Source organism: Manihot esculenta, chromosome 9 (genome assembly GCF_001659605.2).
Source record: "Manihot esculenta cultivar AM560-2 chromosome 9, M.esculenta_v8, whole genome shotgun sequence".
Taxonomy (NCBI): domain Eukaryota; kingdom Viridiplantae; phylum Streptophyta; class Magnoliopsida; order Malpighiales; family Euphorbiaceae; genus Manihot; species Manihot esculenta.
The window spans coordinates 37,433,533-37,446,981 of NC_035169.2; the positions used below are offsets into that span (position 1 = coordinate 37,433,533).

The following is a 13,449-nucleotide window of genomic DNA, read 5'->3' on the forward strand; positions in this document are numbered from 1 at the left end:
ATTTTTAGGGGGTCTTGTGAATAAGAATACTACCCACTGTCTATATCAAGATGAAAAGCTTCTTGAATGGGATGTTAATTGGCCTGTTATTTCACAAGCAAATCTCTCTTCTTTTTCCTAGTAGCAAAAACCAACTGGATTTGTGGGCTTGCCTTGCGTTGTGCATGTCATACCTTCTCTTTATTTTTACTTTCATAAGATGGGCATATTTCCACTTGTATTTTGCTTCTAAAGTACCAAAAGAATCCTGCTCTACCCAATGCTCAGGCACATCAAGTGAAGTTGGAGGTTTTCTTTCTCTACAGTCTATACTAGTGTTGGCATTAAAGGAAAGACTCAGGAAACAGCTCTTGGGATCATCAATGGGTGGGAAACACAGGACTTGGGACCCTCCGCCTTTTAGTTGCTAGGTACAGCTCCCCCATGAAATAGACAAACGTGCAAATGAAGCCATAGTATGTTTCCACAGATAGATATTTGATTAATCATTTGTAGAAACAGCAGTATACTGGTGGCAAAAAAGCAAGAAAAGAAAAGAGCAATCTTTATCAGAGGATATGCTGCGCAATTCCTTGGGATTTCCTTTTCCTTCCGCATAAACTTGCTTTTACTTTTCTCTTTAATCGCTCACCTCTGAACTATAGGACCTAAGTGGCAGACAACGACTAATATGCCTCGCAAAAACTAGTTTTTCAGTGATTGATTTCTTTTAACCCACTTTAAAGGATGTTCCTGCTAGACTTGGCAATACAAGCACCAGAAATAGCTCCTAGCATTTTATAGCAAGGAATCAACAAATCTTGATTTTACACACATCTGACATTTCTAGAGCTTTTGTAATTCAAAATAATATTAAAAATAACAAAAATAAGTATAACAAAACAAAAAGGTAAAGTTTGAATAAAGAAGACAAAAAAATCAGTCATCAATAAGTTCACCCATTACTGGATATTTACCAACGTCCTGTAGCATGAAAATTCATATTCTTCGCAAGATACTTTCCTGCATCGAACTTACAAGGATTGGCATTCTCCCTATAATTATCAGCTCTAATGATCTACCAGGATGGTAGAAAGGTGATTCTTGTGTTACAATGCCTGGTTGATGAGATTATTCCCAGAGATACATGATATGGTTAGTAATCTCAGTTTCTCTAGACTGTAGTTTCTACATAGTACACACACAATTCATAATCTTCCAAGAAATTCAACAAAAGATCAACCATTTCAAATTCACCAAGCACTTAATCAATGACAGACAGCTGGGCAGATAACGCAAACTAGGTCCGCATAAACCAGGATCACTGCATCACATGATAATATTCTTCTCGACAAAAATGACCTAAGAAGTACACCGTCATATGTGCAGAATTCAGGAAAGCCGGAAGAGTCGCAAAGAATAAACTTGCAGAAGTACAGTTTCACTTTTCCAAGGGGCACAATGCTACAAGCTACAACCAGATCTAAAGAAAAATAATAAGAACAAGATCATCACGTATATGTATATATATATAGCTGCTCTAGAAATGAAATAGAACCTGAATTTAGAAACTTTCCCTGTGCCTAGTATAATCGCCCCCGACATTCACTTGTACCACAGTAGCATGGTAACTTTTTTATCTTCCCATCAGGACCAATAACACTATCAAGTTCGAAACCGTAGTCATACGTAAGTTCCTGCTTCAAGAAATCTTTATTATATTAAAGATAATGTACATAAAAGGAATTCCAAAGATATAATGTCCAGCACAAATTCTGTCCCCCAAGACTAATATAGTCCAGAGTGAAAGGAAAAGGAATCCAAATGAAATTACCTGCATAGGAGGTATGTCATCGGCAGCAAACAGCACAATCCGAGCAAGTCTAATGTCATGGTGGGAGCTCAAAATACACTGGACAAATAGGTTTGGCTCACAGCTATGATTAATAAATCTGGTAACATTACCACAGGACACTCCATCTATGCAAAACTCTGACTCACTTTCAGCTTTATCCAATTTCTTCATTAGATTACGTGCATGCCGAGATACACCACCTTGTCTCCTCTGGAAGAACAATGCGTCAAACAAACATGAAAAATATAACGTTAAGACATGGAGATCAAGAAAAGCTTCAAGAGATATGGACTAGAAAAAGCGCTAAGCCTGATTATAAACGCACAATCTCAAGAAGAGATTTTGGAATAAGAATAGTAAGAATATTAGTAGGTTGGCTATGGTACCATAGGCTAGATACAACTGGAATTTAGTCACATGAATGTTTTTAATAGTAACAGTTGAAAGTCCATTAATCCAAGTACATTGCAACAGAAAAATATAGTACATGCATGCTCCCTTAAGCAGCTTGAAACAAGCAACATGGAAACTGTTACTCTCTTGGATGATTGCATGAATACCTCTCTTCCCCCTATCCCATTCATTGTATGCCAGCAATCAATCTGAAATATGAACTCATTCTCTGAGACATTATCCAACTCTGAACTCCTCCTAAGAATTCCTGTGTATTCACATACTGGAGCCCCAGAAGGAATGAAGTCCCAAGACCTAACAGCCCATCCCTTCTTCAGTGTGCGGTATACCTGTTTGAAGGAAATATTTTTCACTAAAAAGAGAATATATTGAAAGGAAATTTGCTTCTTGTACAGATATAATACCTCAAGTCGGTATTTCAACCCCCGCTGTGATATACGGTTGATGCATTTTGGTCCACATCTACATCTTGGACCACATTCAAACACCACATCCTTTGGTTCAATCAATCTGAAAAAGTAAAATGAAAACCAATAATTAAATTAGATGAGACTAAAATGTGGTAAATCTTTGAGTTCCAGTAAATTATGAAACGAAGATCTTAGAAGTCCTTTTAAGTTTACTAAAAAATGCAATCAGAATGAAATTAAGAGCATTGGTCAAAAAATCACAATTCTACCTCCTATAAAGAGGCAAATGACATTAGCACTAAACACATAATTCAAATTTCACCTGCCACCATCTTTGCGCACATATGGAAAGTCAGAGCCATTTAGTAGAGCACAGGAACAAGACTTAGGATTGGTACAGTTTCCTTTGCAATTGCATCCAGAAGGACTTGAGGGAATGCTCAAATTTGTTGCAATGTGAATAGAGTTGGTGTATTTCAATCCTATAATTTGATATTTTGATATCAGAACAAACCATAAATACTAATCAATCAGCACAGGCCATAAACTAGAAAAATAAAAGGAATGAGAGAACAAAAAAAGAGCAAAGCAAGAAATAAAGCATATTCCTCTCCCCATGAAAAGGAAATTTAAGGAATGGAACACTTCCAAGACAGAAACATTGAGATGAACCTCAGAAGAAAAAGAAAAGTTTCAAATATGAAAGTAACAAGTAACCTTTTTTGAGGAACTGGTGTGCTAAGGGGACAAACCAATCCATTTTTAGGAATACAGACACACATGTACTCTCTTAGCAAAATATGAAAGAAACATGCAAACAACTTCATATGTAATAACCGATAAAGATTGTCATCGGATGGATACAAATAACTTCACAAGTAACAATGAGTTAATGACTTCATGGTTAAATGATAAAATAAATTTTGCTAGAAAAGTCTTGCAATAATCAAAAGAAATTACCATCACTATAAGAATCTATTGCTATAGCAACAAGTTTACCAATGGATTTCAAACTCCATTGGTGATTTGCACAAAAAAGAAATTGAGTGTTTAAATTGCAAATGGATTTTGCAATCTGTTGATAATTTGTGAGACAAAAATATCTGGTATGTAATTTACAAATGGATTTCAAAATCCATTGATAGTTGAGACAAAAAAATTTAGAGCTTAATTTTTCAAAATTTGTTGGTAACTATAAATGGATTTCAAATCTTTTAGTAAATTCTGAAGGAAAACGTCCCACCTTTTTTCTTTAAAAATTTTTTTGTCCTTTCAATTGCCAACAAATTTCAAAATCTGTTGATAATTTACCATTGGATTTTGAAATTCATTGGTAATTTCAAAGGAAAAACCACACTATTCTTTTTTAAAAGGGAAACATCGCTGGTAATTCTTGGAGTAAAAAAGACATTTTTTAAATTAGCAACGGATTGCAAATCCATTCCTAATGGGTTCTTAAATCGCATATTTAAATTTACAAACACCAGTTTTCTTTCATTATTTTATGCATTCAATCATTTTCGTTTCTCCTATTTTGTTCTCTTTTATCTAATTTTTTCTATTTTCTCCCATTTTCTTTTCTTTGCTTTTCGTTTCGTTTCTTTTTTCTCATTTTCTTTCCTTCACTTATCATTTCTTCTCTTTTTCTAATCCTCTTCCCTTTTTCTCTCGTTATCTTTTCTCTTCTCTCACAATTTCTCTCATTGTTTTTTTCTCATCTCTTCACTTCTTCTCCTTCTTTCATTTTCTTCACTTTTCTCTTATTTTCTTTTACATTCTCTAATCATTTCTTCCATTTTTTTCTCATTTTCTTTTACTCACACACTTTCTTTTGTCTTTTTTCTCATTTTCTTGTCTCTTCTTTCTCTTCACTTTCATTTTTTCTTCTCATTTTTAATTTTTACTACACATATCTATTATCATTAATATAATTTTCCTTCATTTCATTTCTTCATAATTTTCTTTACTTTTTCAAATAACATTTTCTTTTCTTTTTCAAATAACATTTTCTTTTCTTTTTCAAATAACATTTTCCTCTCATAAAATGAAAATATATTTATAATAATAAAATAATTTTAAATCTTAAAAGATTAATCTCACACATGATAATAAAATCATTATTTAATTTAAAGTAATTTTTCTTTTTTATTAATTTTTAAATTACTAATGGATTGTAAATCCATTAGTAATTTTACCAACACATAGTAATACTTAATTTTTATTCTTTTATTTTTCTTGATTTACTAATGGATTTTAAGTTTGCTGTTAAATACTAGCTTTCTTGAAATTTTTGTTGCTAAAAAATTACCAATGGTGTTCACTACAATTGACCAAATCCATTGGTAGTATCAATTACCAATGAGTCTTATAGGGTTGCCAATGGAAAAATCCATTGGTAAACCTTAAAAATCTCATAATGCATAGTTTGTCAAAGAATAAGTAAAAAATACCTAGCTAACTAAATACTATCCAATTATGAAGATGAAAATTTTTCTTTCTTTTTTCAATGGCATTTGTAATGTTATTTTGAACCAGCAAGTACTTCTTCCTTGTACAAAATAGATGTGTAAAGGCAAAGACATTACCAATCAACTAACAAATAACCATTAATTACCCAGTAAACTTCACAAAGTTCAGAATAGGAATCAAACTTTAAAATAAGGAGTCTCCGTGTTTTCACATCCTTTTGCATTGTTAGACAACAGGTGCACTGAGAAGCAAATAAAAAGGTGAGATATAAATTGTGCCAAGTCTTTTTAAATTAATTTATGGGCATTCCTTACCAATTTTTGGTTACTCTTTAACTTTACCAAGCAACTTAACATAAGAAATTAAGAAATACATCAAATTCTAAACTTCGGAGTTTGGAAATAGAAAATCGATGGCTTCTAGAAGTGAAGCAATGACATATTCTCTACATGTAAATATGCACTAGAAAACTACTAAGATAATATAAAGGTGGTAATAAACAAAAATACACCTAATGAACATGGCATGTGTAAGCACAGCAAACTAGAAAATAGAGGAGAAAATCCTCCTCACAACATAGAAAGCCTTATAACTATGCACAAGTTAAATAGTAAACTTGCCTGTAGGAGCAATAGGAGGATCAATCATATTGGTAACAGGAATAGGTATATCTTCTTCACCATAAGATATGTCCTCGCACACCAAGCTTGGAACATAAAACAATGTTGTCAGTTTGCACAATACGTATGATGCACATAGAAAAAAAAAGAGATGATGTTACCTATTCAAATATCACATACCCTGGCAATTTAGAAGAATCTTTAGACACTCTCTCCTGTTCAAAACAATCCTAAAACAAAATCAACAAATGTATCGAACTTAAAGAAAATGACAGCCAAGCTGAATAAAACTGGAAAATGAGAATCACGTGACAAGTAAATCTGTCTATAGGAATTCAGTCCATAATGAACTACTATACAATTTTTTAGCTCAAGTTGACTGCTGCATTGAACAATTAACTGGTAATCTCATTGTGGTATAGTTTTATGCTCAGAAAAAGAAAAACATTATCTTTTGCAGCACATGAACCCCATACTTATTCAACTTTGACATCTACAACCCTAAACATTGACCACACTTTGTGGGATCATCAAAATTATGCTTCAAAATTTGAGTAAAATCCTCCGCCACAATTAATTCAACAACAAAAAAAAAAAGAATGGGGGAGGGAAGATCATGAAGGTCAAGAGCCTCATATTAAATGTAGCATCTGCAAAACATGGGCATCTAACTTCTATGATCCACTCTCCTCTTCTAATACACGTGTTATATGGATCCTATAGATTGTGGTGTATTGATGGCAACTACTGAAAACAAATGGTTGTCCAAGTGTTCAGGGCATCTATATTGCATCATGGGCTATCAATGTTGAATGCTAACTTAAATTCAAATATGAATATAGACAGATAAAGAACTTGCAAGATGTAAGTTCTGTAATATTACCAAAACAGAAACTGTCAAACAAATATATAAGACTGCTTATTATTATTATACATTTCCATAGAAGGTCCTTTAAAATGCAATCACCTGAACAGAGTAGGAGAAATGTTTATTAAGAGCACTCAGAATCTCTTTTACCTTTGCACCAGCCTTGTGACGGATACAATTGAGTAACAACTTCTTGTGGTCCATGGATTTCACATAAGCACCATTTTCTAAACCCATTATTTCCGTATCTTCGCATTTAAGAGGTAGAAAACCAGAGGCCAACAGACTTTCAGCATCTCTATCGCATATATCTTTCGCAGCCGCTTTTGATAGACTTTGTTGCATTGAGTGATTAACTTCAGTTTTTTTCTTCTTAGTGTTATCTTCAGAAGAATGCAATTGCTTCTTAGGATCATTGTTGTTCCAGACATAACCTTTAGCAGTGTTTAACTGCCCCTTCCAAGTACTGCCATAATATGGTCTTCTGTCTTTTGGTATACCTTTAAGTCTTGGACTAACTCTTCGCTCCAAAAGAGCTAACTTTTGAAATTGTTGCACAATGTTAACACCAAATACGTCCTTTTCAGATTCTTGCTTGCTAGAATTCTGAACGCGATTATTGATAACTTTGCACATTAGCATTAAAGGGGAAACAACCATCACCTTTGCACTAGATATTTGATGCATACCCTCAGCAGGAAAACTTTCAGAACTTGTGTGTTCCAAATGAGCTTCCGCTTTTAAATCCATAATTGCTGTATCATCATGCTCAAGAGGTTCAATGCCAAGGGCAAAATCAATTTTGCCACCTCTATCTTCACCATCTTTGCTAGCCAGATCAAGTAGATCAGCTTTCCTTTTCTTCTCACTAACACTACCATCAGGATAATGTGGTAGAATGATCTGGTGATCATTTTTATTTTTTCTTCCACAGAGGTCATCTCTAACATGAAATAATCTTTTATCTACAGGTGTATTTTTTAGTCTAGAGCTACCTCTTTGCTTCAAATTAAGTCCCGGAACTCGTTGCACAGTGTTTGTAAATGTGATGTCAGCTTTAGTTTTTTCCTTGCCAGCATTATCTTTGGGAGAATCCAATTGCTTCTTCCACTCATTGCCTTCAGTTTTTTTGTGGCATGCATAATCTGTAGAACTACCAAACTTCCGCCTCTGAACACTGCCATAATATGGTCTTTTGTCTGCAGAGATATTTTTGAGCCTAGGACTAACTCTTCGCTCCAAGAAAACTCCCTCTGACCTTTTCTTTGAAACATGGTCTGAGAGGTTCTTTCTTCCACCATCTTTAGCTTTGTTCATGACAGCATTATCTTCAGGAGAATCAAATTGCCTCCTCTTATCATCATCTTCAGTTTTCCCACTGCAGACATCATCTTTAGATGCACATAACTTCCTCCTCCGAATGCTGCCATAATATGGTCTTTTATCTTTGGGTATGGCTTTAAGTCTTGGGCTAACTCGTCTCTCCAAAAGAAATTCTTTGTACTTTATCTTTTGAACATTTTGGGCAAATTTATTTGTCACCGGAAATTGAAGTATTTTTCTTTGAGTTTCTTGCTCTTTAGAAGTTTTGGTGGAAATATTGCTTCGACGAGACAATCTACCCATCAATTGATTCCAAAGTCAAAATTCTGCAGATAGAAAATAATATCAACAATAAATTTTTTCCTGTAGTCAGACTACAAAATAAAAGCATACTATCCAATTTAGTAATGAATGCAAAGTGTCTCCAGATGAAAATGTTACCTGCAGCTATGATCTCAGAAAATGCAGTGCCGTGAAGCTCTTAAATAACACTAATCCAACAATAACAACCATGACTTCAGGACTCAATATATCAAACTTGAATAAAAGGAATATCTCCTTCTTGAACCAAAAAACAATGCATGAAACCCAATTCTCAAATTGCTACCATGTATAAGACCAAAACTTCCAAAATGAAAAGCATTCAACCTATACCCTCCCTTTGGAATAAAAATTTCTTAAAAATTCAATTCAAAAACTTAATTCGTTTTAACTTAAAAAATTTTCATTCTAAAAGAAGTGAAAATCTTGCATGATTACTTTTCTTGTAAAATAAAACAATACAGAATATAAAAACAAATAAAGGGAGGGAAAAAGGCGAATTTGATTCCACAATCTAAAACAGCCGCTAAATCGATTCTGTAAACATGCATCCACTGCATTAGTTCGGGACTCACAACAACTAATGCTTGAAGCAATTAACGTTCAATGTGGAGCTTGCGAGCGATAGTATGGATTAACAATGGGCATTCAAGCTCGTCTTGGAAAAAATCTCAATTGAAATCGATTTGCTCTAAAAGTTTGGCTCAAAATTCGAATCAGACAAAAGAGACATACCATTAGATTAGAGACTAAGAAGAGAGCCTCAGATGAAGCGCGATTCCCAATGGAACCCTGAAGGCGGAGTTGGATAGATATATGAAAGAAGATGAGCTTGTGAATCTAGGGTTTATGCACTAGGGGCATTTGAAAATGGCCAAGACCCGGCGGGAAGACGAGGAATGAAGAAAACAGCGTGAGCAGTGGTCAGTGAAGTCCAGGCACGTACTCAATTCTCCAGCAATCTCATGCTTTCCTGGGCATTAGTTTTTATAGTTGTTACTGCTTATATATTACACATATACATATGGGTTTGTCTATAATTATTTCCATTTTTACATCGTTTAACCAAATATATTTAATATAGTTAAAATAATAAATTCTTATTATATCCTTCACTTATTAAAAATTTAAATAATTCACACTATTTCTTAACTCGCGATACTAAATTATGTGTTTTTTTTTAAATCATTAAATTATGTTTAAAATTAATAAATTTTACTTTTCAATTTATATTAAATAAAATATATCAATAAAATAAATAATAAACTATTATTTAAAAAAATAGTTTATAATTTATTTTAAAAAACTTATCTTTTCAGAAAAGACGATAAGCGGAGAGTAATTGATGTGCTTTGATTGAGCTCTCTTTTAAATTTATATATATATATATATATACATATATGCACAATTCTTGCAATAAAATAAATACTTTTCTTTATATTTTTATATATTTTAAAAATATTACCTATTTCCTTTCATAATTTTTATCTATTTTTTATTATTTTAAAATTATTATCTATTTTTTTCTTTTAAACTATAATAACATATATGTAAATTAATTATTATAATTTTATTAATTTTATTTTATTTTTAAAAAATTTCAAATATTTTTTAATATTTAATAATATTTAATATATTTAATTTTAATATAATTAAAAAATTAATAAAAAAATATATTTTTAATATATATAAAAAAATAAAAATTATACAACGAAGAAAATATTAAGCGTAAGTAAAGCAATAAAAAATTTAATATATTATTTATTTATATCACTTTATGAAAACTAAATAATTACTGTTGTCACATTATCATTAATATAATTTTTTTTTACAAAATAAACTATGATATATGAAGAGTAAACCATCCCTACTTCATTTTTTTAGTCACATTTAATTTTTTTAATTTATTTATATATAATAAATATTCAAAATAAATTTTACTCCACTCTTCTTATAATTTTTATATATTTTATATTTTTTATACATAAAAATATAACTTTTCATTAACTTCTTAATTATCCCATTTTAAATATATTAAAATTTATTAAATATTAAAAAAAAATTTAAATATTTTTTAAAAGTAAAATAAAACTATAATAGTTAATTTATATATTACTATAGTTTAAATAAAAAAGATAGATAATAATTATAGGATAATAAAAAAATATATGAATAAAAATTATGAGCTAGAGAGAGTATTAATTCTTTATAAAATTATATATATATTTTTTAAATAAAATTTATTTAAGTAAAGCAAATAATATGATTAATATAAAAGAAGTAAGTTATATTGAATTACTACAAAATTTTCTATCACAAATGAAGAATTAGGCTTTTTTATTTCAAAATAATATTTATTCAAATCACTATTTTTCGTGTATTTTTAATGTTTAGAGTATTTATAAAATTGATTGCTGCAAAAATAATTTTATAATCGAATGAAAAATTGAGTAACCTTTTTGTACTTTAATAATATTGTTACTATAACTCATCTTTATATATAAATTTTTTAATATTCTTTTTATTTAAAAATTGCAATGAAACAATAAAAAATTAAGTTATTTCCATGAAAACATTGTTTTACAAAATAAACGGATCTTACCTTGTATTTGGATGTGTGACAAATAAAAAGAAAGAAAATAAATTGAGAAAACATATAGATAGAAAGTAACCGTTTGGAAATTAAGGTAAATATATATATATATATATATACAAAATCATCCTTTTTAAGTTTATTTTGTAAAACATATAATATAAAAGCGTAAATTTACTTCCTTTTTTCATATAATTATTTTGTGAAAAAAATAATTCAAATAAATTCTCAGAAAATTATGTATGGATCCAATTTTTTCAAATAAATATAATTCTTATAAAATTTTTAATAGTAAATGATTGGATTGTAATTTTATTTTATGCTTTTTTCAAATAATAGAAAATAATTTTATTTTTATTTTCATCTCATTTATTTTTCATCGTATCCAAACAATTGGAGAAAAATAACAAAGAGAAAAAAAAACTTTTTCCCCTTTTTTTTTATTCTCTACAAATTTATCCAAAGGATTAAAGAATAATCCCATGGTTAAAATCAAAACATGTACAAAAGCTTATGCCTGAATAAAACATAATTTAAGTTTAATTATTTTTTTAATATTTATGACATTGTTTAAAACCTAATTTCATTTCACATCAAAAGCAGTTTTAAAATTATTTAACTTAATATATTTTAAATATTTTTTTTGAAATAGAGATTGAGAGAATAAAATTTAAAATTTTTTTAATTTATTTAAATATACTCGTTATCAAATTAAATTCGTGAGTGTGATATATAAGACGCTATAAATATTATTGTAAATAATATTTTTATATTATTTATAAAAATATGTTTATTATTCAATATAAAAAATTTAAATTTAACTTTTTTTAAATAAAATATGCAGTTTTGTAAATAAAAACAAATCAAACTAATATATGATATTCAGATATCTCTCAGTAAATTTTAGTTAAATTAAATATTAATATTTTATAGGAAATATTTTGAAGAGGAAGGAAAATAAAGTAAGAAAGAAAAACAACTTAATTATATATTTTTTAAAATTATCTAATATGAAGAAAAATAATAGATAAATCTCTCAAAATAACTCAAACTAATATATGATATTCGGATATCTTTCAGTAAATTTTGGTTAAATTAGATATTAATATTTTGTAGGAAATTTTTTGAAGAGGAAAGAGAATAAAGTAAGAAAGAAAAATAATTTAATTATGTATTTTTTTTAAATTATCTAATATGAAGAAAAATGGTAGGTAAATCTCCTGTTTGATTTATTTATTTTCATTTTCTCTTTATTTTTTATTTCACAAGATAAATAAATTAAAAATTATCTTACATCCAATCCAAATATAGTGCAAACAGTCCCTATTATTAGGCTCTGTCCGAGATGCAAAGTGTTCTGACAGATCAGATCAGACCATGCGCCTTCTTGTCCTATGTGGCACCATTGACCAATTCCATGAGTTCATAAAAGCGGGCCACCCTTTAATTTAAGTATATTTCTCAAAAACTAGGCTGGCCATAACATGCTACACATATGTGTGTTTCATCTGGTTTCGTGGGAAGAGGAGGAGCCACGGACATATATATAGCCATACTTCTTTCGTTTGTGGTTCAGAACTCGAGCTCTATTGACTTATTATTTTTTAAATAAATTAATTAAAATGCGTTAAAATTAATTTAACATTATCTTCTAAATAAATTAATTAATATTTTTAATAATCGCCGAATCTTATTTACATATTAAAAAAACAGAATTGATTCAGAGTTCGCGAAGTTTTTAGGCCGGTCTGTCCAGCGTTTCAAACTCTGATCAAAATATGTGGGACATGCTCAATCACTTATGAATCTAGATCCAGTGGGGAGAAATTCAGTCTGATGATATAACGTGATGAATGATAGCAGATTCAGTTATTTCGCAGTCATGTCCGCATATGCCGAAATAATTAAATGGCAGTCTAACGTGGAAAATGATTCTGACACTTCTGTATGTACGGACCTGCGTGACAAAAATATGTAGTATTTTAGCAAATAGATCATTAGACGTAATTAGCAGATAAAAAGAAAGAAATAAAAGGAAATAAACATATTTCTTTTTATCGTGTATATTATATCTTTTTTCTAGATTTTAGAACATCAATTCTAACTAATAATTTATATTTTTTGATAACTTAAAACTCTTATTATAAGAGTGCATAATTATAAAAAATTTAAACTCAACCGAATAATGTGCACATGTATATTTTTTTTAAATTTTAGAATATTAATTCTAACTAATAATTTATATTTTTTTAATAATTTAAAAACTCTGATTATAAGAGTGCATAATTATAGAAAATTTGACCTCAACCGAATAATGCCATTGAATCTTATCAAATAAATTTCATTCTACTTTAATTTTTATTTTAATTTGTCACTTAAAGTTAAATCAACCCATATAGAAGATCATATTGGATTGAAAAAATCAAATTTATACTACATTTATACTTTTAAGATGATTATATATATTTATATGTAATTAGATTTAAAAGTATATAATTTAAAATCATCTTTGATTATTTTAAATTTTTACAATTTTAGTTATAAATAAATAATGTCACTCTATAATTCATATCTATAAATACATTAAAATACTATAA

At 29.4% G+C, this 13,449-nt stretch overlaps 1 protein-coding gene across 8 annotated transcripts; it reads right to left on the minus strand.

Annotated features, from left to right (window-relative positions):
* Positions 1-874: 874 nt before the first annotated feature.
* LOC110621898 lies at positions 875-9,236 on the minus strand. 8 transcript variants are annotated; one of them, XR_002489029.2, is made up of 10 exons: positions 8,995-9,236; positions 6,766-8,264; positions 5,928-5,977; positions 5,748-5,833; positions 2,981-3,140; positions 2,653-2,758; positions 2,395-2,577; positions 1,814-2,044; positions 1,538-1,641; positions 875-1,450 (listed from the first exon to the last, which is right to left on the minus strand). XR_002489029.2 is itself a non-coding variant. In XM_021766183.2 (10 exons), exons 2-9 carry the CDS (start codon positions 8,239-8,241, stop codon positions 1,563-1,565), a joined length of 2,406 nt encoding a protein of 801 aa, XP_021621875.1. In that variant the 5' UTR covers positions 8,242-8,264; positions 8,995-9,236; the 3' UTR covers positions 875-1,450; positions 1,538-1,562. The 8 variants fall into 8 exon arrangements, 6 of the variants coding, with proteins under 6 accessions (XP_021621875.1, XP_021621873.1, XP_021621874.1 ...); XR_006352121.1 differs by having other exon boundaries at positions 875-1,462; XM_021766183.2 differs by having other exon boundaries at positions 1,538-1,676.
* Between the last annotated feature and the right edge of the window lie 4,213 nt (positions 9,237-13,449).